At 43.8% G+C, this 27,781-nt stretch overlaps 1 protein-coding gene across 3 annotated transcripts in view; it reads right to left on the bottom strand.

Annotated features, from left to right (window-relative positions):
* Positions 1 to 27,018, bottom strand: part of Ascc2 (activating signal cointegrator 1 complex subunit 2) — a 42,911-nt gene extending 15,893 nt beyond the window's left edge. Inside the window, exons 1-9 of one of the 3 annotated variants that reach the window (XM_027956028.2) lie at positions 26,919 to 27,018; positions 21,565 to 21,662; positions 15,025 to 15,183; positions 14,492 to 14,662; positions 12,988 to 13,117; positions 8,053 to 8,120; positions 6,725 to 6,835; positions 5,485 to 5,597; positions 805 to 879 (exon numbers count right to left, since the gene is read on the bottom strand). In XM_027956028.2, coding sequence (XP_027811829.1) covers positions 805 to 879; positions 5,485 to 5,597; positions 6,725 to 6,835; positions 8,053 to 8,120; positions 12,988 to 13,117; positions 14,492 to 14,662; positions 15,025 to 15,183; positions 21,565 to 21,645 — 908 coding nt within the window. In that variant the 5' untranslated portion in view covers positions 21,646 to 21,662; positions 26,919 to 27,018. Of the gene's footprint in view, positions 1 to 804; positions 880 to 5,484; positions 5,598 to 6,724; positions 6,836 to 8,052; positions 8,121 to 12,987; positions 13,118 to 14,491; positions 14,663 to 15,024; positions 15,184 to 17,982; positions 18,002 to 21,564; positions 21,663 to 26,918 lie in introns of those variants that run through there. The other 2 variants (XM_034635341.2, XM_071614855.1) reach the window with 2 other exon arrangements.
* Between the last annotated feature and the right edge of the window lie 763 nt (positions 27,019 to 27,781).

Here is a 27,781-nt window from a genome sequence, read left to right as displayed (position 1 = left end):
GTTTTGGGTCCTTCCTAGGGAGCTAGCTCCAAGGCTGTTTCTCAGGAACAGGGTCAGGAACAGGGACTTAATCACAGGGGCAACCCATCCTATTGACTGCCAGTATTTGGGGACATTGGGTTAATGGACTTAGTGGCCAAGCAGAACTTTAGAACCTTTGTGCACTTAACTTTCTACTTGTTGAAATCTTTCTTCTCAGGTCCTCACACAATTCCTTACAGCATTTACTTCAAAACAGGAGTTAGAGAAGATAATGCTAAGTGAAGTTAGCCAACGCCCCCAAAACCAAATGCCGAATGTTTTCTTTGATATAAGGAGGCTGATTCATAGTGGGGTAGGGAGAGGGAGCATGGGAGGAATAGACGAACTCTTGATAGGGCAGAGGGGTTGGAGGGGAAGGGAGGGGGCATGGGGTTATAACTGATGGTGAAATGTGATGATCATTATTATCCAAAGTACATATATGAAAATAGGAATTGGTGTGAAGATACTTTGTATACAACCAGAGATATGAAAAATTGTGCTCTATATGTGTAATAAGAATTGCAATGCATTCTGCTGCCATATATAATAAAAAACATAGTCTTAATAGGTAAAGAAGTAGCTCAGTGGTAGATTGAGAAATGGAAAACAAAAAATGTAGGGGCCAAGAAGCTGCTAGGTAGGGATGCATGAGCTTGAAGCTACACAGCTCTTGATCCTGCCCCCTTGCATTAGTGGAGGGCATGATGCAGCTGGGGAAGGCAGGCCCTGTGCTCAGGCCTCCCTTTCCCACACAATGTTCTTAGTTTTATCCCCGCTCACTTGCAATCTTCAAGCCTCCTCTTCTTAATTGCAGACTCCATTTCAGGAATTGCCATTTCATAAAAGGAAGCTAGTCTGTGGAAGCACATATGGGCAAAACACCAGATTAGTTCATAAATACCACACTTTGTTAAAAAACCAAAGCCAATTCAAGGGAGGGGAGAGGCCCTTTTGTTGCTCCCACAACCAGTTTCTCTTGGGACCATGCTGGTGCTTCCCCGAGTCTAACCCAGACTGACTCACGATGCGGATCCCACCAACAACCTCATGGGAATTGGACTATAGCTGTCCATTCTATCAGAGCACCCAGAGGGACGTCCAGGACTCTCTAAGGTTTGAGAAACATACATGATTATCCTTTTTTCTTGCTCTCTATAAACCTTTCTTATCATGCTATGGGATATAAAGAAAAAGCTTTAGTTTGTGCATGATTTGCAATCTTTATTTTTACTTTTTATCTTTTTTGTGGTGCTGGGGATTGAACCCAGGGCCTTGTGCATGTGAGAGGCAAGCAATCTACTAACTGAGCTATATCCCCAGCCCATGGTTTGCAATCTTTTTTTTAAAAAAATTTTTTTTAGTTGTACATAACACAGCCTTTATTTTATTTATTTATGTGGTGCTGAGGATGGAACCCAGTGCCTCATACTTGCAAGGCAAGCTCTCTACCGCTGAGCCACAACCCCAGCCCCATGATTTGCAATCTTTAAAAACTGTTTTAATATGAAAATGTCAACCCGATATTTGTATTTGTTCAAAACAGACTAAATGTGCTCATGATTTAAATGTCTCCACTGGTTTATAAGTTAATTCAGTTAGAATGATTTCTGTAATTCTTATAAAATAAAATAAAAATTATATATGTAAACTCAGTTGGTGTACGCCTGTAGTCCCAGCAATTAAGGAGAAAGAGGAAGGATCACTTGAGCCCAGGAGTTCAAGACCAGCCTGGGTAACAGGCGAGACCCTATCTTGAGGGAAAGGGGAAATAAACAGGAATCTTTCAGACAGAGAAAAAGGTTGCAGTGGCAGGAAGGATGTTTTAGATAGGCAAAGTGAAGCATGTAGAGGCCTGGAGCCTGGGGAGTGTCGGGGAATGAAGCAGGACAGCAGGAAGAGGAGCTGGTAACCATGAGAGATGATTCCAGTCAGTAGAAGGAAGATTGCGAGGAGCTGTGAAGTGCTGGCAGGGGTGGGACAGTCGAAGCCATGGGAGGCTTTATCCAAAGGATCCTGCTGGGGTGAAGAAAAACATGGAGGAGAATATAGGGCAGGGAGGGAGACCACTTTGCCCACTTGGCACCATGAGTATCTTCCTTGTGAAGTAAGAAAGGGGGCACAGGCACGGGCATTCCCAGGATAGTGTGAAGGGGCTGGCAACCTGCATGTTGCCAGACACTGGCCTATTCTCAGTAGCCTCTGGTTGTCACTCTTGCTGGGCGTCTCTTTCTACTATTCTCAGCAGCTTCTGGGATCTGCTCAACTCCACCTACCCATCCATATATTCATCTATTATGTCATTTACTTACCCATTCAACAAAACATTTATCTAGTGCTGACACGTGCCAGAGATGGCAGCTGGTGTTCTGCCCTCCTTGGTCTCCTCTGTTTGTGAAAAATGAGACACTAGGATTGATCAGCCTCCCAGATAGAATAAAGTGCTGATCAGCATTTCCCCCTCAAAAAGGGGGTAGGTCTGTAGCTGTCCACTTGGGAAAAAAAAAAAAAAGGTATTTTTTCCTCATGATAAAAGCAACACATGCTGATAGGAAATTTGGAAAATACACAAAGTAGAAAATTAAAATCACCAAGAGGATTTTACTATTCTTGGAATTTTGTGCCCTGTGTGTTTTCACTTATCAGAAGATTTTCCCATTTTGTTAAAACATCTCCTCAAATGGGGTACAGATGTCTTTTGAGGGTCTTTGGAGACGGAGGTAAGTTTTAGAAGGGTAGATTTTTTTTTTTTTTTTTTTTTGGTGAGGAGCTGTGGAGGTAGGGAAGAGCCACCACCCATCTTGGTGAGGGGGAAGAAAAAGAAACACTTTGACCGAAAGTAACTCTGTCTTTGACCCACAAATAGCCTGTGGCTGGCTCAGCCTGTTCCAGCTGTGCTAAAGGCCAAGAACGGCTGCTGGCAAATGCAGTAACCTCTGACTGCTTTCTGGAAAGGACTGGAGTCACCCATGCAGCTCTGTCGCTCCTCCCTCTTTCACCTTCCTCCTCTTCCTTCTCACATCTACCCAATGTATCCCTGTTATATCTCTTTCTGCCTTTTAACTTTGTGAATAAATAACATATTCACATGGTTCAAAACTCAAAAAGTATAATATATACTATGACAAGTCTCCCTTTCCCAATTCTGTTCCCTATACACAGCTACTGCCACTAGTCCTTTTGTGGAATTTTCTAAAGATGCATTTATATATGCATATATAAACAAATATTCACATTATATATCACCGCCTTTTTAACTGCTGGGGATCGAATCCAGGGTCTGAGCATGCTAACAAGTGTTCTACCACTGAGTTACACCCCCAATCCTCTCCCAGCTTTTAAAAAATTGAATACTGGCATATTATGAGTACTATACATGCTATTTGCCTTTTACTGTTTTATTTAATGGCAGGGCTGTGGCAGTGCGTAAAACACCCTCAATATGGATGGGTAGAATTTCACTGTACACATTTGGATACCAGACCCCACAGATGGATCTTTAGGTTTTTTCAATTGTTTGCTATTACAAGAATGCTTCCCAGAATAACTTTGCACCTTTGCAGATATATCTGAGTAATAATTTCTAGAAGTAGGGGCAGATGGTATGTGAATCTTTTAACACTCAGAGATCATGCCAAATCACCCTACATAGGGGATGTTCCAATTTACCCTCCCACCAGCAATGTATCCTGGCAACAACTCAACCTGCCAGGGCCAAACTGCCCTCTTTGTCCTCTTCTGGTGCCAGGCTTAGTAGGGCCTGCCTCTTTTGGCTTAGTTATCTTATGGTACGTATGATACTGAAATAAGATAGATTACCAGAAAGCAGTCAAAGGATAGACAAGTGGTTACAGAATACCTGCTAAAAATTCAGCACTGACTGAGGCACTTAAGCTTCAGTTCAGGCTTTGGGAAGCTTAAGACATTTGGTGGAAGAATTACATCATAGAAAAGAGGCAGTTGTTGGGCTGGGGTTGTGGCTCAGTGGTAGAGTGCTTGCCTAGCATGCATGAGGCATTGGGTTCGATCCCCGGAATCACATATAAATAAACAAGTAAAATAAAGGTATCATGTCCATCTACAACTAAAAAGAAATATATATATATATATATAAAAGAGGCAATTGCATTTTCAATTACCAGAGCAGCGTATTCTATGTGTAGCACATCTGGTTCTAGGAAGAAGGAATCCCATGTGTGAGCATGACCAGGAAGCACACAGGGAGGAGGTGGACCTGGAATACTACATGGCAAGGAGGAGTGGAAGGAGAGAGAGAAAGAAAGATAGGTAGAGAAACAGAGGAAAAGGAGAGCCATGACTAGGGTTAGCCTGAGAGAAAGAAAGAGAGGGCTTTGGGAGTGCTGATCTTTAGGAGGATGGTGAGGGACTGTGTAGCTGGAATGGGGAGTTTGAATTTGAGTTGGGAAGGGGTGGATGTGAGGTGGCCAAGGTGAGAAGCCAGGTATAGATGTACCCCAAAGAGCTGCTAATAGTTGTTCATTTTTATTATTAGTATAATTATATTTATTTGAAAATGACTTCGTGTGCATATAAATTTTTATATATTTTACATACACACATATGTATGTATGTGTGTGTGTATATATATATATATATATATTTTTTTTTTTTTTAACTTTTTTTAAAAAACAAACAAAAAAAGATCTTGCTATGTTGCCTAGGCTGGCCTCAAACTCCTGGGCTCCAGCAATCCTCCTACATCAGACTACTGAGTAGCAGGTATTATAGGTACGCATCTGGTTCCCTGTTCATTCTTTTTTTCTGGGTACCAGGGATTGAATTCAGGAGCACTCAATAACTGAACCACATTCCCATCCCTATTTTGTATTTTATTTAGAGACAGGTCTCACTGAGTTGCTGAGTGCCTCACTTTTGTGAGGCTGGCTTTGAATTCAAGATCCTCCTTATGGGAAAAGAGCCATTAAGCAAGTATTTCAGAAGGGCACATACCAGGTGCTGTAGGAGCAAATAATTTTACCTTTCTGAGGCTCCGTTTCCTTAGCCTCTGAGACACTGGGATTATAGGCATGTGCCACAGTGAACGGCTCCCTATTCATTCTTCAAGATCTCTTTTAAGGGTCATTTTGGGATTCCAGTCAGGAGCACCTCTGTTGTCTTCTTGTGTGTTCTCCCCTGAGCTAGACCACTTTGTCTTGACTGTCACTCCCTGAGTTTGCCCATCAGAGGGGCTTTGAAACAAAGCAGAATTGAAACTGCCCTCTTCTTGATTATGTTTTCCTCCTTCCTTGTACTGTTCTTAGATAAAATTGGCAGTGCTTCTAAAATATAGACTCCACATGAACAAAAAGCCGCATCTGTCTTCCTCACTGTGGCATCCCCAAGCTGGAAGCAGGACTGGCACATTCTAAGAAACTAGTACATGTGTTGTATGAGTACCTGGGACCAGAGACTCTATTTCAACAGCCAAAATTCCTGCTGTACCTGTAACAGAAGTCGTGTTTCTGGAAGGTCTGGCAAGCCAAAGGGAAGATATCCAGAAAGGCCCAGAGTGTAGTGCAGGTATCACAAAGGTAGAGAACAATGTCCTTTAATTCCTGTTGCCAAAAGAAAACACTGCATTATTCTTCTCCACCTCATAGACAGCTCTGCAGAGGATACAAGGCACAGCTGACAAAGTCAGGATTCCCAGCAGGCAGAAAATTGCTAAGGGGGAAGGGAAAGAGAACAGTAGAGGCCCCAAGCACAGCCTGGCTAATTCATCTCTTAAGAGTGCCAATGTGGGAGAGCCAGCTAGTCTCCCAATTCAGGGGTCTTGCTACTACAGTCACAGTAGGTCTCCACCTGGTGATGGCTAGGGTTACTTCTATTTTAAGATAAGAGTCTCTCTTCTAATCTCCTCACGACACCTCTGGTCCCACAAAGAGAAGGCATATCCTAATGAGGACAAGAATATCAAGACCAGCTTTCCTCACATTTGAAGAGGGTATACAGGACACGGGATGCTTGCTCATTCACTGATTCTTACAATTACTCTAAGAAGTAGGCTGAGCAGCTGTTAGGATCTCCACTTTAGAGCTAAGGAAACTGAGCCTCAGAAAAAGGTAAAATGATTTGTTCCCATAGCACCTGGCACGTGCCCTTCTGAAACACTTGCTTAATGGCTCTTTCCCCACCAGATTGCAAGCTCCAGGAGTGCTGTCTATGGCTGCCTTGCTGCTCTGTCTCCAGTGCTTAGCACAATGCCTGAAACATGTCCCAGGTTCCTTAAATGTCTGCCTTCTGTCTGTCATCCTCATTAGACTCCTTAGTTCTGCCATAGCAGGTGCTGTGTCTGCTTTTGCTTACTGCTTTACCTCCAGGGCCTGGCCCATGCTGGGTGCTCCTCAAAATAAACTCACTGAATAAATGACTGGCTCAAGGAATAAAGCATGAATGAGCCTACTGAGTGGAACTAAGTGAGGACTACTCCCTCTCCTTTGAATTCTAGTTTCCTGTTCTTGCCAGTACCCTATAAATAAAGCTTCCAGAAAAATGCAAGCCTGCTGAAAACATTCTTCACCTGTGTGAGGGGAAGAACCAGCTGTTCGCTGGGTTATAGAAGTTGTGAGCAAGGGAAGAAGCCACTGGGACCTCTATCATGGCAATCTTCCTTATCTTGGAGCAGTTAGGCTGTGGCAAGAAGGACTCAACTGAAAGAGGATGGGCTGGAAGACAATCTTACCAGGAGTGGCATGTCACTGGGGGTCAACCGGCTCTTCTCCTCAAGCTTCTGTGGTATGGTGCTGGCCCCTTCCCCTTGCAAACCACAGTGCTGGAGGATATTGCTGAAGACCTGTGAAAGGCAAGAAGGGACTCTCACATCGTGTTGAACCATCATCTGAGATCCCCCACCCCCACCCCATACTCACAGCCAGGGACAAGTGATCTGAAAACTGCCTTGAATCTAGGAAATATATCATGTTCCCAGGATACCAACTGAGGCATGACTTTCTCAGAGAATGGGTTAGAGTAAACTAAGAAGGGAACGATGAAACCATCCTTCTTACAGGACTGGAGAGGATTAAAACTATTACATGTGGGGCTGGGATGTGGCTCAGTGGTAGAGTGCTTGCCTAGCATGAGTGAGGCCCTGGGTTTGACCCCCAGCACACAAAACAAACAAACAACCAACATGTATGTGAAGCCCTGACAATTCTGCAGATATGATGTGACTGGATAGGCTGGGCAAGTATATGATAAGGAATTTTTGATATACCGTCAGCAATAAATAATGGATTTTTGGATCCCTTGAAGATGGATATTTATGAGAGCCATTTTGAAATAAAATACAAATCAACAGTGAGGGGGAAAACAGAGACCACTGTAAAATCAGGCAAATATTGAAGTGACAATGCTGGCTTTAACAGGTTAGCATGTGACTATTCTCAGGGTTATTGAGAATGGCAGGCATTTCTTGGTTGTGGAATTATGGGGAATAGTAATATTCTTATTTCTGATTTTTAACATATCCCATATTTTCTATAAAGAGCACTATTTTTTCATGAAATGATTTTGTAACTTTAAAGCTCTTGTTTGAGAAGCATAGGTCGCTTAGAGGGATATCCTTAGAGTCATATGGCTGTTGGCAAACAACACAGAATGCAAACCAAGCTCATTTTATATGAGGATCAGACAGCTCTTAGATTTCAGTCCTGTTAAGAAGAGGAAAGGGGGCTGGGGTTGTGGCTCAGTGGTAGAGCACTCGCCTAGCACATGCGAGGCCCTGGGTTCGATCCTCAGTACCACATATAAACAAATAAAATAAAGGTATTGTGTCCAACTACAACTAAAAAATAAATATAAAAAAAAAAAAGAAAGGGAAAGGGAGAATTTGAAGGGGTGTGGTCAGGGGTAAGACAAAGAGACCATCTGGGGAGATGGGTCTAGAGAGGGATGCTGGGAATAAACATTTTTCCCTGGCTCTTCCAAAAAAGCCAAAGAACACCATCGAGTAGGGAGGGGGTCTGTCTCCTCAATTCACTTCCCCTAGCTAGGACTGAGAGCTGGTACCTGAAGGATAGTGGGCATGGTTTCATCCAGGTCATTATAATAACTTGGCTGCTGAGTAAAGATGTTTCCTGGAAAGAAAAGAGAAAGGTAAGGAGTGGGGAAAGGTAGGAAGGAATGGAGAGGCTACGTTGCAAGCATGTTCTGTGACCTTTCTCCCTTTTCCTAAGCCTCTCTGTGGCTATGACCTAAGATGAGTCCTGGCCTCAAGCCCTGCTACACTGAGTTTTGGCTCAGACTAGTGACTTCCCCAAGTTTGGAGAGAGACGTTGATCAGTATAATTTAACCCTTTAAGTACCACCGCCTAGTGAATTATGTTTTTAAAAGAGCTGCTCTGATCAAACTAGCTCACCCTGCTATCCCCAGGGAGTGATCATACTTAGGCACCATGCCACATATGACAGCATGGGCTTTGGAAGTGGGCAGTCATCCAGGAAAATTAGGAAATATGATCTCCTTGCTCAAAAAACCTGAATGCAACAATCCAGTTCTTGCCAGGCCACACCTGCAAAATGTGAGCAGACTGCAGGGAGAAATTTCTCTGGAAATTCTCTTACCTTTTGCTTTTGAATATGCTACCATCCCAATCCATCCTACTCCAAAGCAAGAGGCCTGGGAAGGACCTGGAGGTGGACTTAGTGCACATTTGTGGTTGTTCCTGTAAGATGGAGCTCATCTCCAAGTGTTTACTATTCTCCAACTGCTGCTGCTGTGCATGCGTAGGTTAGAGCATATGGCCACTGGAACAGAAACCGAGTGTTCCACTGCCCAAATGGTGAAAGAGGGAGAAAGGGAGGAGAAGACAGATAGATGAGGACAAGATGATAAGAAATGCCAATGCCCTTAAGAGGCCAGGGTTCTTCATCTCACTGTAAGCCTCACATTTAAGGCTGTGGTCAGATGTTCTGTCTCTGGGCAGGTCTGTCCATGGTTTCCTTATTGATAACCTTGATCTCAGAGTAAATGAAAAATGAAAAAGATGAAAAAGATCAAAGGCCAGATGGGGCTGGATGATTAAGGAAGTCACTAGGTAGCTGGACTTTCTGACAACACTTTCCTGGATGCTACTTTGTTCTTTGATTCCAAAATGTTGAGTTTTACCAGCCTGGGCTTGCTCAGAGCCTCCCACCTTTAGATGGGCGCCGATCCCTCAACCTCTGAAGGTGCCCCTAGACCATCTATACCTGCCCTCCTCCTCCAGACAGGTAAGAAATACCTGAGCTAACACCCAACAACCTCTGATCTTCCTTGAAAATGCTCCTGTTCTGATGGTCAAGGTCAAGTTTAAACTCCTGACCATGGCATAAAAGACCCTGTGAGCTCTGGCACCCTGTTGGCATCCTGGGCCATCCTCTCTCCATGCCCTGCATTGCAGTCTTCCCACACTCCATCCCCACTCAGACAACAAGCTCTGTCCCCTCCCTTTCCCTGGAATGCCCTTCAGAACGAATTCTACTATAAAGCAGGTGTCCTCACCTCCAGGCATTGCCTCCTGACACAACAAGAGACAGGCAACAGGAAAAGTCTCCTCCCACAACCCCTAGGGCCACACAGTGTTCTCCATGGCATTCTGACCACAAATTACCTAAAGTGGTGGCACACACTTGTAATCCCAGCAACTCAGGAGGCTAAGATGGGAGGATCACAAGTTCAAGGTTAGCCTCAGCAAATCAGTGAGGCCCTCAGTAACTTAGTGAGATTGTGTCTCAAATTTTTAAAAATTTTTAAGAAGGACAAGAGATGTAGCTTAGTGGTTAAATCTCCAACACCAAAAAAACAAAATTCACTCAAATTTTCTTGCAGCATCTGAGTCCCTTTCCACTCCTTTATCTGATTCCGATGACAGTGAAAATCTCTCTCATTTTTGATCTCTTAAAGAAATAATAAAAAGGTATGGGTCTGCAATGACAGGCTTTGAACTGCCTCTTCTCAGGTGAAAGCAGTTCAGAAACCCAGGGGGAATGAGAGATTCTGCCAAGCAGATCAGTGCAGTCCATGAAAGGGCCAAGACCCAGTTAACTCCTGGTGTACAAAGCAGCCTCAAGAGACTAACTGAAAGGCCCTGTGTTCAAAATTACACTTGCTGTTTCACAATGCCAGCCTCAAAGTTAAAAAAAGGGGGGGGGCAGGGTAAGGACTGGGTTTGTGCCCTTATGATAATCATCAAGTTCCCATTCTCTTGCCTTCTCTCCCTTATCAATCCTCTTAGGAGTAATTGCTTTGCTCAAGAATTTCTGTGGTACTAAAACTGGAGGCTGCTTTTTGTGCCTTCTGTTCAAAGGTTGAAAAGACAGCTGCCACGTGTGTGCATACGTGTGCAAGAAAGAGTGTGAGAACCAGATGTGATGGTTCACGCCTGTATTCCCAGCAGCTCGGGAGGCTGAAAGAGGAGGATTGTGGGTTCAAAGCCCGCCTCAGCAACAGAGAAGTGCTAAGCAACTCAGTGAGACTCTGTCTATACATAAAATACAAAATAGGGTTGGGGATACAGATCAATGGTAGAGGGACTCTGGGATCAATCCCCCAGTACCAAAAAAATTCTACAAAATCTGAAAGACTGGCCAGGTAAAGTGGCACACGCCTGTAATTCCAGCAGCTCAGGAGGCTGAGGCAGGAGAATCACGAGTTCAAAGCCAGCCAAATCACAAGTTCAAAGCCAGCCTCAGCAAAAGTGAGTTGCTAAGCAACTCAGTGAAACCCTGTTTCTAAATAAAATACAAAAATAGGGCTAGAGATGTGGCTCACTGGTTGAGTGCCCCTGAGTGCAATCCCCAGTATCAAAAACAAACAAACAAACAAAAACAATTGAAAGACTGGTGATCCCAGCAGCAGGCAGAACTTTCTTGATTCACCCCCACCATGACATCTCCCCCTAGATTCACAGCCATCTTACCCCTACGATGACTTTGCTTCTACTTATAACCCAGGCCCCCCACCACCACCTCTTAAAAGTCCTTCTTCTGCAATCAACATATTTTTCTCTAGAACTGTTAAGACTTTTCTTTCCAGTGACCTCACTGAGCCCTACTTTAATCTGCCTCCCAGAGGTGCTTTCCTGCTCCAGTAGCCAATCAGCTGATGCACCCGCCTCCTATGAGGCCCCCGGTCTCCACCCATCCCACTTGTATTCTCCCAGATTAATCTTGTCACCAGATGGCTCCTTGCCTTGCTCCAAGCTCCTGGAGGCTTGATGGTCTCATCACAATAAGAACTCACTCACCAAGTTCTTGCCAGTCACTGTGCTACACATGTGACTCATACTTACCCTTCTATTTAATTTCCATGACCACTTTATGAGGAAGGTATCAGTTTTCCCTTTCTCCAGATGAGAAAACTGAGGCTTCCAGTGGCTCATTGACTTGGTTAAGTGGACCGAACCAAGACTACAGCTGGGATGAGAACTGAACAGTTCAACTCTGGGGCTGGCCATCTTAGTCACTTAGCAACACTGCTCTTCCATTGCTGAAGCTTGGCATGGAGCCCTGCCAAATGGTGCTGGCTTCTCCCTCCTATCTCCTGCTATTACTCTCCTGGAACGCTTAACTCTAACCAAACTAGTAATTGTTTTCCTAACTAGTCACACCTACTGTTGTTCACTCACCCATCCTCTCAGTCTACAGTAAAATTATTACAGGTCTTTCGGGGGGGGGGGGGGGGGATAACTAATGATCAGTTAAGAAACCAAAGGTATTCCAATGAAATGGCTGGATACAAATTTCATCTATGTAATGATATAATATGTCTTCTGAAAAAATAGAGAGTCAGAACTGGGGATATAGCTCAGTTGGGAGAGAGTGCTTGCTTTGCGTGTACAAGGCCCTGGGTTCAATCCCCAGTATTACAAAAAAAAAAAAAAAAAGACTGGAAGGAAAAAAAATAGTTGTCTTGCAGTAATTTGGTAACTGTTTCCCTGTTTTTTTTTTTATGCTTTATCTCCTTCCAAAATTTTCTACACTAATATACCTTAATTATTAGAAGGAAAAGAAAAAAAGGAAAGGAGGAAGTAGGAGAAAAGGAGGGAGGGTGGGAAAATGAAATGAGGGAGACCATCACAAGGGATAACTCAATTTTGTAAAAAGATATTTAGAAAATTGTTCTGTGTCCTACAATCTCAGGGTGAGGAGGGCTGACAGGGATGTCCAGATGCACACTTCTCTGTGCCAAGCCCAACACTGTACGTAGGCTGCAATCAAAGAGGAATCCACTGGGACACTCCCTCTGTCATCCCACCAACGCTTCCATTTCTGATTGAACCTTCTGCCCACTGCCACCTGACAGAATCCAACTGCTAACATTTGTTCCTTTTTCAAACCAAAAGATGGGAACTCTGTCCCCATCTTCTCTCAGCAATATTGCAAATTGTGCCATTTTTGAGGTAGCCCCATCCATCATCCCTGAAGCAAGCAACAGAAAGAACAAGAACTTGAGGGGCAGGTCTCCATGGCCACATGTCCCAGCATGGCTACTAATTAGTTCTGTGCTCTCAGGCAATTCCTTACAGTCTAACTTCAGTTTCTTCTGTAAGCAGGGAAGATGACAGCACTGGTCTGAAGGCTGCTGGTGTGCTCAGCATGCAAGCGGCCCGGCCATGTGCAAATGAAGGTTAGCTATCACTGCTATTCTGACTCTCACTGCCAAAGTAAACTTCCCCATTCCTGTGATTGTTTGACACCTGGCCTTTCTCTAAGACTCCCAGATCCCTGAGGAACTGTCTGGCACACACTTTTTTTTTTTTTTTGGTCTCTACTATCTAACCACTACCACCTAGCCACTTCTTTCAGAGTTATCACTCAAATATATCTGTCAAGTATTTTCCAGTACTACCTATTCCTACTGTCTCAAATCCCTTGTCCTACCTAAGCACCAACCTTTGTGACCTCTGATTTGACTCATGGGGCCTTCTCTTGGCATCCCCCCAGGCCCTGCATCCTACTCACCTATCATCTTCTGGAGCAACAGTGAGTTGCCTTTTCCAAAGAGCACACAGAGGTCCAGGATCTTTGGGATATCAAAGAGGAAGTTGTTATAGAGGATTTCTCCAAACACAGAGGGGGAAAAGAAGTGATCCTAAGGGAAAGGATAAAAGAGAGAAAGAATGGAGACTATATGTTAACACATTGTACAGTTACAGCAAACTCATGAGAAAAAACCTCAGGCCCTTCAGCTGGGGACTGGCCAATCAATGATGATCTGCCCACATGGTGGATGGACATCCATGTCTGAGCAGACCCAGCACAAGTCATCCTCCATTTTAACATAAAAAGAAGCAAACACAGCTGCACGTGGTAGAGCACACCTGTAATCCCAGTAAATGGGGAGGCTAAGACAGGAAGATCATAAGTTCAAGGCTAGCCTCAGCAAATTAGTGAAACCCTGCTTCAAAATAAAAGCAAAAAGGGCTGGGAATATAGCTCAGTGGTAGAGAAGCCCTGGGTTCAATCCCCAGTTTGGGGGATAACCTAAGTCAGGGGAAAGAAGTCACAACATACTCTGAAACAGACATGGAGGATTTGTTCTGAACACTTACTAGTAAACCAGCATGATATCTTAGATTTCATAAAAATATTCCAGGGGAAAAAAAAAAGAAAACTCTGGAGAGATAAAATACAAGATGGAGGGGGGGAGGTTGTGGCTCAGTGGTAGAGCACTCGCCTAGCACAAGTGAGGTACTGGGTTTGATCCTCGGCACCACATAAAAATGAAATAAAGATATTGTGTGTCCACCTACAACTAAAAAATAAATATTTTAAAAAATACAAGATGGGGGCTGGGGTTGTGGCTCAGCGGTAGAGCGCTCGCCTTGCACATGCGAGACCCTGGGTTCGATCCTCAGCATCACATACAAAAATAAACAAGTGAAATAAAGGTGTTAAAAAAAATACAAGATGGACAAAATGTTAGAAATTGTTAAAGCTAGGAGAGGAGTACATGGAATTCATTGTATGTGAAAATTTTATATAAATATATGTATATATTTGAAAATTTCCATACTACAAAGTTCTTAAAACAAAGAAAGATCTTTTTTTTTTTTCATAGTGCTGAGGATGGAACCCAGGTCCTTGTGCATGCTGGACAAGTGCTCTCCTATTGAACCATGTTCCCAACCCAGTAATGACTTTTTTTTTTTTCAGCAATGATCTTTTGAAAGGGCATACAAGTTCCTTTAAAAAGTCAGAATTAATGACTTTACCCTCTGACGCACAAGTAAAGGCAGGCACACGTCACCTGGCTAAGGGCCCTCGGGTCCTACTGATGAAAACACTTGGTGTAATGCAGATGGCCTGGTGAATTGAGAGGAAAATAGAGGTGGCATAGAATAAAGGCAGAGGGAAGACAAAGAGGAAACTTGATGCTTCTAAGAGCGTTGCTTCTCAGGGGCAGAGAGTCCACACAGAGGTGTCGGGTGTTGGACGGTGACCTGTCATGGGATCAGAGGCTTACTTTGGATTCCTTGTGAGTGGACATGCGAAGGAAGGTGAGGAAAACGCTTCGATGTAGGTGCTTCTGCATATCAGCAACCTCAGGGGTGGGGGCCACCCACTCATCAAACTTTCTGGGGACATAACGCAGGTAGGAGTCCAGGCACTTTTGCAGGGTCTCATCAAAGATAACCTAAATCAGGGGACAGGGGAGAGAAAGGATTTATCCCTGAGGCTGAAGGGCTCACAGGTGGACTGAGCTGGGGCTCATGGCCCATCAGCTCTTGCCTACTGCAAACACTCCAACCCCAGGGGACCAAGGAGGTACGAATGAGCTGAGGGATAAACACAAGTTTCTAAAAATGACACTCTGGAAGGTGTGTAAACATCACTAAGATTGTGATACGAGACGAGCACTCCAAACCACAATTTGCTGTTAAGAATCCAGTGTAAGAAGTAGACAAAAAAGCACCTCCTGGGGGAAGAAAAACCACAGCAACCAACCAACGACATGTCATGGGCTTTGTCTTAGCATTAATTTTGATAGAATGTTACCTGGCACCAGAATTTATCGTGAGGCAAGGCCAGGAGCCAGTCGAGGTCATTGGCTACGAAGGTGGCGCGTTCCAGGTACTCCTCCACTAGGGCAGGAATGTTGTCTTTAGGGGGCGGTTTGTATAACACAAAATACCGGTCTGCCTTCTGCTCGGGGTGCTACGGATCCAAAAACCACGTGTTAACGTGGCAGAGGTTAGTCAGCGAGGGCCCATTTGCCAACCCACAGCAATGACAACACTTGGCTGTTCCAACCAGTGACCCTCCAAGGAGCTTTTAAGCATAAAGAACCAAGTGTATCTAACAAAGGGGGCATGGTTGTATCCAGGGAACACGAGACGGTTGTTAAAAACCATGTTTTGGGAGAGTATTTAATGCCATGGGGCCTGGGGAAAGGTTAGGGGAAAAGAAAGCAGGACACAAAACTCTTCAATATAATCAGTTTGGGGGTTATTTTAAGTACACATGTTTGTACACTGGTACAGAGTTTAAAAAACAAAGTTAGGGCAATGAAATCCCAAAGCTAATACGGTAACCCACATTGACACTTTGCCTCTCTCCAGGCTGGAAAAGAGGGGATTGTGACTTGAATATATTTTCCAATTTTTAAACAATGAACTTGTATTATTTTATAAATTAATTTTTAATTATACAAGTGAAACAAGAGTGTCTTTTCTTTCAAAAAATTACAACATGCCCTGGGGTATAACTCAGCGGTAAAGTGTGTGCATGAACCCAGCACTGAAAAAGAAAAAAAAAAAAAGGAGCAAAACAATGCTATAGAGAAGGTGAGTCACACCATTCACTGGGTGTCTTGGCAGATCTTTTCTAGGTGTTTACATTAAAATATAGTCATATGAGGACTGGGGTTGTGGCTCAGAGGTAGAGTGCTCTCCTAGCACGTGGATCCTCAGCACCACATAAAAATAGATAAATAAAGGTACTGTATCCAACTACAACTAAAAAATAAATATATATTTTTTAAATACAGCCATATGCTGTTTGGGTCTGTTTCTTCTTTCTGAAACAAATAACATTATACTGTACATAGCACTTTTTTTTTTTTAATAACCAGAAAAAACAAATCTCACTATTTTTTTTTTTTTTGAAGCAAAGATTCTAATCAAGTAGCTGCAGGTCTCAGCTTAGAGTCACAAGTTCTCTCCTTCAGGCCTTACCATGCCATGAACAAACCTCACTTTGTTCATCATAAAGAAAAGAAGATAGGCTCAGTTTTCACCCCATCTACATAAGGGTGACTTTCTCCAGGGGAAATGGTAATAGAAGGCAGGCCAGGCAACACCTCAGCTGTTATCAATAACAGTCCCCCCACTCTGTGGCTATTGGTCCAGAGGGTATGGAACAATTGAGACTAATGGATCAGACTCCTCTGAAATCTTTGGGAAAGTCTTTGGGGTCCCAACTACAAATCTGTTGAAAAGGGAAGTCTATTAATGGTAACACATTCAAAACAACTATCTGGAGCCTAAATTTGTTTCCTTGGCTTCCAAGCTTCCCTCCTCCTATATTCATTGACACTTTACCTCTCAGGCCAGGCTACTCATTTCCCTAACACACACACACACACCCTTGCGATTCTACCTTCCCTGCAATCCTACTAACATTTACTGGGCTCCCACTGGACCAGGTGAGGGCGCATGTGAATAAAAGAATCCAGGTGCTCATAGGGCCCACACTGGGAAAGAAGCATATCTAAGCTACCAAGGGAGCACTGAACAGAGGAAGCGACCGCTCAAACCTGACAGAGAACACAGGGAACAAAGAAGGGAATTAATGGTGCCTAGAGGACAAGGGATGGCTTCCTAGGCAGGTAACATATGAGCTGAGCCTTAGATGAGAGGAGGTAAAGGACTTTTAGGTGGAAGAAATTACATTTTTTTATGGAGGCATAAAAATGAGTCATAAGGGCTGGGGTTGTAGCTCAGTGGTAGAGCGCTTATCTTGCATGCGTGAGGTGCTGGGTTCAATCCTCAGCACAACATAAAAACAAATTAAAAAAAATAAAAAGGTACTGTGTCAGGCTGGAGCTGTGGCTTGGCAGTAGCGCACTTGCCTTGCATATATGAGGCACTGGGTTCGATTCCCAGCACAGTATATAAACAAATAAAATAAAGGTCTATCAACAACTAAAAAAAATTCTAAAAAAAAGGTATGATGTCCAACTACAACTAAAAAAAATTTTGGAAAAATGGGCCATAAAAAGTGCAGAGATTGGGGGGCTGGGGATGTGGCTCAAGCAGTAGCGCGCTCACCTGGCAAGCACGGGTCGCTGGGTTCGATCCTCAGTACCACATAAAAATAAAATAAAGATGTTGTGTCCACCGAAAACTAAAAAAATAAATATTAAGAAATTCTCTCCTAAAACAAAAAGTGCAGAGATTGGGCTGGGGTTGTGGTTCAGTGGGAGAGTGCTTGCCTGGCACATGCGAGGCTGTGGGTTCAATCCTCAGCACCACATAAAAATAAATAAAATTTTTTTTTTAAAGTGCAGAGATTGCACTGGGTGTTGGGATATGAATTTGGAGAATGCTGGAACCATAATAATGAAAGCCACCATACTGAGGACCTATCCTGTGCTGGTTGCTGAGTAGGCATGTCCCATAGCCCACTTCTTATTCTTCTTTTTTTTTAATCTACAACCAGTCAAAAGGGAGATGGTATTCACCCCATTTTACAGAGGAGGAAACAAAGACCCAGTAAGGTTCAGGAACTTTCCCAAGGTCATTGGATTAAGGAGGCAATTGAGGCAGAATTTGAAACAAAGCTTATGCTGTAGATGTACTAAACAATCTATGGAACCCATGTGCTACCCAAGTTTAACTGCTTGTCCTTCTGACCCCAGTTCACCTTCTCCAGGAAGCCTCTCTGACACACACCCTGGTTGGAACAGTTCACCTGAGCTCCCTACAATTCCCCACACCTGCACTCTGTGCTTACCTGTGACACTTGTTGAACAGCATCACGAGTGCTTTCAGAATAGCATTTGTTGGGGACAGGGAGAGAAGAAGACACAGACTAGAGAAGGGCACAAGGAGACTTTTGTTTTTAGTTGTTAGTGAACCTTTATTTTATTTTTCAAATATTTTAATTGTAGTTGGACACAATAACTTTATTTACTTTTATGTGGTGCTGAGGATGGAACCCAGGGACCCACACGTGTGAAGTGAGTGCTCTACCGCTGAGCCACAACCCCAGCCCCAGGACCTTTATTTTATTTATGTATTTATATGCAGTGCTGAGGATTGAACCCAGTGCTTCATCCGTGTGAGGCAAGCACTCTACCACTGAGCCACCACCCCAGCCCAAAAGGAGACTTTTGGGGAAGGTAGAAATGTTCATTGCCTTGATTGTGGTGATGGTTTTGTGGGTATATACCATGTCAAATTCAATCAAGTTGTATAATTTAAATATGTAAAGTTTACTGTCCTTCAATGATACGTCAATAAAATTACATAAAAAGGAGTGCCTAACTTCTCAACTGTGACCCCCACTAGCTATAGGTCTTGGGGGCAGTCAAGAGCTTTTCCCACCTTAGCATCCCCAGTTCCTAGAACAGTGTCTGCTAATGAGTGGACTTTCTATATACATTTTCTTGTTGGGCAAAGGAATAAATGGAGGTTACAAATGACCAGATCTTGCCAAAGTTTTTGAAGGTCCTTGAATACCAAGCTCAAGAGCAGGGACTTCTTTTTTTTCCTTGTAGGTAATGAAGGAAGATTTCAGAGAGGGGAGCAGCAGTTGCGCCCTCTCCTACCCAAGTCCATCCCACCTTTCAGTGAGCCTGGCTTAGGTCCTATCTGCTCTGTGAAGCTATAAGAAAATCTGCTGCCCATCAGACTTTCATGTATCTTGTAAGGAACTCTTTTGCACTGTTTTCCAAATGTTCTTATTGTATGAGACTTGTCTTCAGGAGCCCAGTCACCCATTCTGGCCCCAGACTATGTCTTGTGGGTCTTCAAGTATTTGCTATTCGAATGGTAGCTACTCAATAAATGCTAGTTCTACCTACCATCCTGCTTGGGGTCTTCTGTTCCCAACTTGAGACTTAAGAGACAAAATAGGGCAGGAACATATCTCAAGACAATTCTTTAGTAGCTTCCTGTGCCTGTAGAATAACATTCTTCAGTATGACCAAAGAGATCCTTCCTCAACCAGGCAGCTGTCCTTCTCTATTCATCCCTCTTCTCCCCATTCAATGTTGCCATTGTCATCACCACCATAACTGCAATTTATTGTGTGTGCCAGGTTCCATGTACAGTGCTAATTCACAGATGTTTCAATTAGTCCTCATAGCCACCCCACAAAGTTTGGCCTATTATTACTCTTTTTGGATCCTGGCTTAGAGAGGTTAAGTAATATACCAAATATGTGTGAGATTAATGCAAAGCCTGTGCTCATTCGCTCTGCTGTACTGCTGCCACTTACAGTGACTAGTGGTTGGTGTAAGAGTCAGGGTCTCTCAACACTCTGGCATTGCAGACTTGAGTCCTCCAGCCAGGTCCTCCCTTCTGCCACTGCTCTGCCCAGCTAGTGCTTATTTGTCCTTCAATGACCAGTGCTAAATTCCTTCCTCCAGGAAGTCTTCTCTGGCTGCATGTGCCCTCCTGTTACCCTAAGACCTTCTGTCACCACCACCACCCCACTGATCTAGAGAAACAGCCGTAGGTTTTGACTCATGTCACAGCCTGGCCTTCCTTCTATCACAACTCTGATCACCCTGTCAAAAAGCTACTGGTCTGTTTCTCTCCTAGGCCATACACCCCACAAGGGCAGGGACTATATCCTTTCTCTTTGTAGCTCCAGCACCTGGCATTAGGTCTGGCTTTCATTTACTGACTATTTTCTGAGAGCCTAATATGCACCTAGCACTGAGAAGCCAAGAGTAGAGCAAAGGGAACAGGCCCCTGCTCTCTGGATCCCTCAGCTAACAGCCTAAGTATTCATTAAGTACATAGGAAGAATGGAGGTAGTAAATCAGACCCAACCACCCAAGGAGCCAGTCTCCACCAACACAGTCCAACAGAACTTTCTGTGACATTGGAACTGCATAATCTTCATATCTGGCTGGCCTATGCAGTAGGCCACTTAAATTTATTAAATTAATAAATTAATTTAATTTAATAAATATCCATTTAAACTTATTAATTAAAAATCCAGTTCTTGCCGGGTGCAATGGTGCACTCCTGTAATCTCAGCAGCTCGGAGGCTGAGACAGGAGGATCGCGAGTTCAAAGCCAATTCAAAGCAAAAAATGAAGAGCTAAGCAACTCAGTGACACTGTCTCTAAATAAAATACAAACAGGGCTGGGGATGTGGCTCAGCGGTTGAGTGCTCCTGAGTTTAATCCCTGGTACCCACCCCCACACACACCCCAAAATTCCAGTTCTTCAGTCCACATTTGTAACAATAGCAACATTACAAGTGTTCAATAACTACAGGTGGTGATAACTTCCTCTTGAGTGGCTACCATTCTGAACAGCACAGTTCTAGATTTTTCTGATAAATATACTCCCTATATAACAAGGTCATGGAAAAGAAACAAGAGACCATATAACAGAGAGATTAAGGGCATGGGGTTCTGGGACCAGCCAAGCTGGGTTCCCATCCTGGTTCTTCTAATTTTCTAGTTTTGTGATCCTGAACTCTCAATTTCCTCATCTGTAAAATGGGGACTATCAAAATATCCACTCACAGGGCTGTGATGTGGCTTAAATGAGATAATCCAGGTGAAGTGTTTGGATTGGTTTGGCCCAGAGCAGTATGCAATGAATGTTAACTACTACTATCAGAGACTGTTTAGGAAGTAATAAGAAGCTATCCAGACAGCAGGAAATAAAACACTTAAGTTGTGTTTCCCACAACTTTACTCAAGTCCCTGGAAAATACTTCCTCCCACCTTATTTAAGCAAGCTCATATGCTTGGGAAATCAACAAGTGAGTACAGGAACTCCAGTCCCTGTGACTATCTCCTTCTTCAGTAGCCTGGCATCTCTCTGCAGTTTTAATCTCTCTCTGCAGCTGGGAATCAACAGGTTCACAGCCTCCTTAGTTTTCAGTCTCACAAGCCCTTCTGGAGTCTCTGTACGTGGTGCTTCTTATCCCAGGTAAGATAAAAGACAGACCAACCGCTGAAATCAGCATTCCCACCAAAATGTGGCCAGCCTGACACCCAACCACTCCCACAGGATCAAATCCCCAAACCTGGCTTGGAGCCAGATCCATTTCTAGCCCAGCTTGGGCTGAGTCAGAATTGCCATTGGACTGATTGGAAATTAAATGCTTTGGGTGGGAGGGAGGAATTGGGGTGATGACATGGAAACTACTACTCAAATTCAGGCTGCTGCTCGGAAGGAAACTTCTACACTGGGCCTGAAAGGGCCTAGTAGTTTCTTAGCTACTGAATTACTGACCATGGCCCTCGGGTCATTCTTGCAACAGATAAGAAAGGAATTTACTTTTTGCTTCTGAAATTGCAAGATTGATAGTATCAGGCTGAACGGCCTCAAGGCACCGGCTCACCAGCGCTGGTGAAGTCCTTGGTTTTCCTGTCTTCGGGTCCTTGTGAGTGATCTGGAGTTGGTCCAGGGGCAAAGCTGGCATTGTGCTGCGTGACCCTCCTGAAAGGAATATGGATGGGAAGAAGAGAGCAGACACACAAACTCCTGGGAACAAGGCCTGTTCCAGGGCTGATCCTACAGCCAGTCAAAAAGCATCCACCCCTGGCCTTCTATGTTGCTCCTATGAGGGCCTCCTGATCCAGACAAAGTGACCTTTTCCCTGTCTAAAGCAGTAGTTCCCAACTGTGAAGGCAAATACTTCCCAGGTGACTCCTGCCCCCTTTGAGAAGTACTGGCTAAAAATACCTAGATTACCATCCTTCCTTCTTTCTGGGGACTGAACTCAGGACCTTGTGCATGTTAGGCAAGCACTACTACCACCCACCTACCACCAGTCCCCTAGATTATCTGTATTAATAGCTCCAGCTCTGCTCAGTAGCCTATGACCTCTGTGAAGACACTGCCTGGAGCTCTTCTCTTGATACCTTTCCTGTGCCAGAACAGGCCTGGAACAGATGTAACCTCATCAAATGTTTGATGAATGATTAACTATGAGGACACTCTTCGTATAACTCTCACTGGATCATAAGTCTTTTAAGAGTTAAGATCTTAGTTCTTTTAAGAACCATGAGCCTTTTCTTGCTTGTACAGGGTGTTAAGATTTTACCTCTCTAGGCTTCAGGGAAAGTCATGATGAACAGAAGGATAAAGGAGGGAGAAAAAATTCAGAGAAACCTGTCATCACAAGTTTCTCTTCACAGAGGCCTAAAGGGGCCTCAAAGCCAGGGACCTGGAGCTGAGAGTGTAGCTCAGTGGTAGGACATGTGCTTAGCATATATAAGGTCCTGGGTGCAACCCTCAGCACAAAACAAAACAAGAATCCATGGAGTGTCAGATCCCAGGACTCTTGTCTTCCCATCCAATGTTCTTTTTACTATAAGCTTAGCCTGACCCATAAGAGGGACATACTTGTTGGCTAAATCATGGAATAGCAGTGACTAAGGTCCCTCAAAAGACATGTGCATTAAAAGGCCAGCCTGGGGCCTCAAGTGACACAAAGAGCCTGGCATGGTGGTGCACACCTATAATCCCAGCAGCTCAGAACGCTGAGTCAGAAGGCTCACCAGTTTAAGGCCAGCCTCAGCAATTTAGCGAGACTGTAAGTAATTAAGTGAGACCCTGTCACAAAATTAAAAAGGTTGGGGATGTAGCTGAATCCCCAGTATCAAAAAAAAAGACACAAAGATCAGTCAAGGTTGAGAGGAGGAAATCATCACTGCTTGAGCCCTCAGACAAACTGAGGGGTGTGATCTGCCATATTTTACCAGATGTCCTATATCTCAGATGTTAGGCCGTGCGCTGGTAATAACAAAGACAGACTAATAAGAATAGCAATATGGGGGCTGGGGTTGTGGCTCAGAGGTAGAGCGCTTGCCTCACACATGCGAGGCCCGGGTTCAATTCTTAGCACCACATATAAAAGAGTAAAAAATAAAGGTATTGTGTCCAACTACAACTAAAAAATAAACATTTTTTAAAAAAAGAATAGCAATGTTTTTTATTTGTTTGTTTGTTTGTTTTTAAAGAGAGAGAAATTTTATTTATTTTTTTTTTAGTTTTCGGTGGACACAACATCTTTGTTTGTATGTGGTGCTGAGGATCGAACCCGGGCTGCATGCATGCCAGGTGAGCGTGCTACCGCTTGAGCCACATCCCTAGCCCAAACAATATGTTTTTTAGATAATGAGTGCTCTTCTAAGGGCTTTTCTTTACTTATGTTACCATGCTTTACATATATTAATGTTTGCTACTCCAAGGATAATTCTATTTTATGTGTATGAATATAAACACATATGTATCTTTATACATATAAATGTGTGTGTATGTGTGTGTGTGTGTGTGTATATATATATATATATATATATATATATATATATATATATATATCTCGTGTGTGGGGTGTGTGTGTGTGTGTGTATAAACTTTGGTTTGGTACTAGGGATTGAACCCGGGTATATTTTACAACTGAGACACATCCCCCGTCCTTTTTATTTTTAATTTTGAAACAGGTCTCACTAAGTTGCTGAGGCTGGCTTGTGATCCTCCTCCTCAGCCTTCCAAGTCACTGGGATTGCTAGGATTATAGGCAAGTGCCACCATGCCTGGTAGCCACTCTGACCTTCAAAGACTTTATGAACTGTATGGCCTCTATTATTATCCTCCTTTTATCAGTGAAGAAATAGAGGCTCAGAGAAGATAAGAAACCTACTCATAGTCTCACAGTGAGCAGGTGGTAAGGCAGGGTAGCTCTTAACCATTTGGTATACTATGCTGTATACACTATGCTGTGTAGTGTCTAGTGTCTAGTGGAACTTAGGGATGGGGTGGGGGACAGGAAAGCATTTCCAGAGGAAAGGCTAAAGAATCAGGAGAGGGAATATAGGTGGCGCTCAGTGGTAAAGCACTTGCCTAACATGAGAAAGGCTCTGGGTTTGACCCCCATCCCCATCACTGCAAAAAAAAAAAAAAAAAAAAAATCAGGAGAACTTTAGTAGTGTCAGTAGTGGAGACTAGCCAGGGAAGAAGCATGCAGAAAAAACAGCATAACAGGGAAGGAGATGTAAGCAGGTAGGTACACAGGAACCTTAGTTCTGGTCTGGTTTTTTTTTGTTTGTTTTAAGAGACAAGGTCTTTCTGTATTTCCCAGGCTGGCCCCAAACTCCTAGGCTCCAGTGATCTTCCTGCCTTAGCCTACTGAGTAGCTGGGACTACCAGGACATGCCACTGTATCTAGCTATGTATGTTACTTCTAATCAAGTTACTAACTTACTAGCCTCTCGTAACAACCCAAATAAGGATCACAAGAATTACTATGCTCAGATGTCCAAAGAGCATCCTGATTTACACAAGGCAAATATATAAGTGGCCAAGTTGAATTTGATGCCAGTTCTTTTGCCTTGGCATTTAGGGTTCTTGTACCCAGCATGCCAAAATATATCCTTTTTTCCTAACCTCTAGTGATGCTGAAAGGGCAGTTAGAAAAACTAGTGGGATCCAGATGCAGTGGTACGCACCTATGATCCCCGCCACTCAGGAGGCTGAGCAGGAGGGTAGGAAGTTCAAGACCTGCTTGGGAAACTCAGCAATACCCTGTTTCAAAAAAAAGGGGGTGGGGTGGGGATATAGCTCAATAGAAGAACACTTGCCTAGCATGTGTGAGCCTTTGGGTTCAATCCTCAATACTGCAAAAACAAAAAAAGAAAGAAAAAAGAGGAAACTCTAATGGTTTCAAACCAGTGCAAAAGTCTAAATGATTCACAAGTCTAATTATTTCCAGGCTCACCTACCAGAGAGGGTAGTGGGAGTGTTAGGGGTGGAGGCTGAAGGTGGGGAAAGAGTCATAACGGGAGGCAGCTCTCCACCATTTAAATTCTAGGACCCAGTGTCCAGGCCTAGACAGGAAGAGACAGCGCCTGCTTTCAAAAGAAATTCACTCCTACAAACCAGTATCTGCCAAGAGCAATTTAGGGTAAGGTTGGGGTGGTAATTGAAAACAGCTCTATATTCCTAGAACCTGGGTCCAAGCCTGGCTCCATGTGTTCTCACATATGTTGTAACTTCAAGACAGTTCTTTTAATTTCTCTAACCCTTGATTTTCTCATCTATAATATTGGAATAGTAACAGGAGCTGATCTTTTAGGGTTGCTGTGAGAAATGATTAATGCTAAGTGTTCAATACAATCCCTGGTACATAATAAGCACCCCATCAAGTTTAGTTGTTGTTATCATTCAAGTCCCAACCACAGACAGAGCACTTTGGGCTTCTTCATTTATTTAGCAAACACTGACTGAAGGCATCCTGTATTCTGGGCTTATAAATGACTATCATTCAATGATGGAGCTATAACAGGAAATCACCAAAACTGGAGCTCAAAAGAAAAAGAAAGTCCCAGAGAAGGTAATCTATAACCTGGATGTTGAAGGTCAGGAAGAAAAGTTGGGCATTCCAAACAGAGAATAAAAATGAACAAAAACTCGGAGCCATAAAAAGTATGGCTTTGAAGAAAGAGGGAGGCATCTGGTGTTGCTGAAAATGCAAGGTCAAGGAGAAGATGACAGAAGTGAGGAGAGAACAGTCAGATAGGGAATACAGAGTCAGTTTAAAAAGAGTCTCGAATGTCATGCTAAAAATTTGCCTTTTATGTGAAGCAGTGAGAAGTCACTTAAGTAGGGAAGAGACATAATCAAAAGAGATGATGATAACCTGCTGGCAGGAAAGACCTATGAACTACCTGAGAACAAATACTAACGTATTATTCATCTTACCCATTCAGAGACTTTTCAGTATCTACGATAAAGTAGGCACCAATACCCAGAGAATACTAAGGTTCACAAACAACAGCCCTGATTCTGCCCTTCAGAGAGCTTTAGTCTTTATGGGAATGATGGATACAAATCCAAGAACCATACAAATAAAAACTAATAGCATACTATATAAAGAAGGCTCAAAAAGCATTTAATATGGAGAAATGGACTTGAGGGAAGGAGGATGTCAAGGAGTATTTAAGTTTTCATCTAAAGTATGGGTATAAATTAACTAAGCAAAGATTAAACTTACTTCCCAAAGGACAAGAGACAATGATAATGACTGTGTCTGTGCCCATCACTGTATCCTTTATGTAGGCAGGGCAACGGAAGCCAAAAAAGTTAGGAAAGGGCTTTCTTTAGGAAGGGAGCTGGGAATTCCAATATGGAATTCAGGCATACACAGGGATATTGTTGCCTCAATTTCTCTCACTGCCATCACTCTTCTAGTCTCAATTTAACATTACTCTTCTCAGAAACCTTCTTAGATCGCTCATCTAAAGTAGTCAGTCTCCCAGTTACTGTTATATCTTTGATTATATTGTGTATTTACTTGTCATTGGCTGTCTCTACTTACTAGACTGCAAGCTCCATTGAGGGCAGAAGTCCTGTTTGCCTACTCTTTGCCTGGCACTTAGGAGGCGCTCAACAAGTATTTACTGTATGAATGAATGAACTCCAAAGAAACTAAAGTCCCGAACGCGGGACGTGGAAACTACGGCTCCAAGGTCATTCTGGAGCCAAGTCTCAAACCCGGGGCTCCTGACTCTAGCTGACTAGCCTCAGGGGGCGGCTCACGATCCCAGGTGGGGCTCACGTTCCCTGGGGCGGCTGAAGCCTCGGCCCCGCGGTGGAGGCCAAAGACAGGGGATGCCAAAGCCGCCAAAGTGCGGCTGCAGTTCCTCCCGAGCCCCAGGCCCCGCATCCGGCACGGCACAGCCAGGAACTCACCTCGCCGGCTCCACTACCGGCGTTGTGCCGCCGCCGCCGCCGCGGATCACAGTGACAGCTCTCGGAGCTCCCGCACTTCCGGGGTCAAACGGCTATTCCGCAGGCGCAGACAGGAAGCCCTGGCCTGGCCCCGCCCTCGGCGCTAACTGCCCCGGGGAGGCCAAGCCCCGGGCCTAGCACTCGTACTTGAAACTCCGCCTCTTCGAGGAGGGGGGCCTAGTGGAAGCCACGCCCCCTGCCCCCTCTTGGTCAGCCGAAGCCGGGTTACTTGAGTTCATCTCTTGGAAAATCCAAGTAAGGTATCCCTAACGGCTTCTCAAAATCCCGGGCTTTCCATCTCCTCCATCACCGTTTTACAAACTTAATGCAGAAGAGAAGTTAAAACAAGTCAAAAGCATAAACATGATGTTCAGCGAAAAATGGCATGCCCTAAGTACAGACTGCGCTTTTATAAATATAGGAAGTTCTAGAACAGATACAACTAATGAGTGGGGATGGGGTTATGGTTGTCCCCTCAGGCTGGTGAACTCAGCCCACAAGCAAGGCGGGGATGTTCCCTATCTTCATCTTGGTGTTGGTTGCATAGACGGGTTAGAAAATTCATCAAATTGTACACTAAGATTTGTGCACTGTATGTATGCAATACAAAATAGTTTGTTTGGCTTGGTTTTAAATCAGAAACGCCTCTTAAGAGCCAAATGCAATTTTTCCATAGAATATCTGAGGTATATGTAGGGTTAATGGTGCCCAAGCCTAGATATTGATCAGAATTATCAAGAAAAGCTAGTTAAAAATACTCATCCCTGGCTTTATTTCAGTGCCTTGCACACAGTAGTGGTTCAAAAACAATCATCTCCATTATC

This window comes from Marmota flaviventris, chromosome 1 (genome assembly GCF_047511675.1).
Source record: "Marmota flaviventris isolate mMarFla1 chromosome 1, mMarFla1.hap1, whole genome shotgun sequence".
NCBI lineage: Eukaryota > Metazoa > Chordata > Mammalia > Rodentia > Sciuridae > Marmota > Marmota flaviventris.
This window is presented reverse-complemented; position numbering and strand designations above follow the sequence as displayed.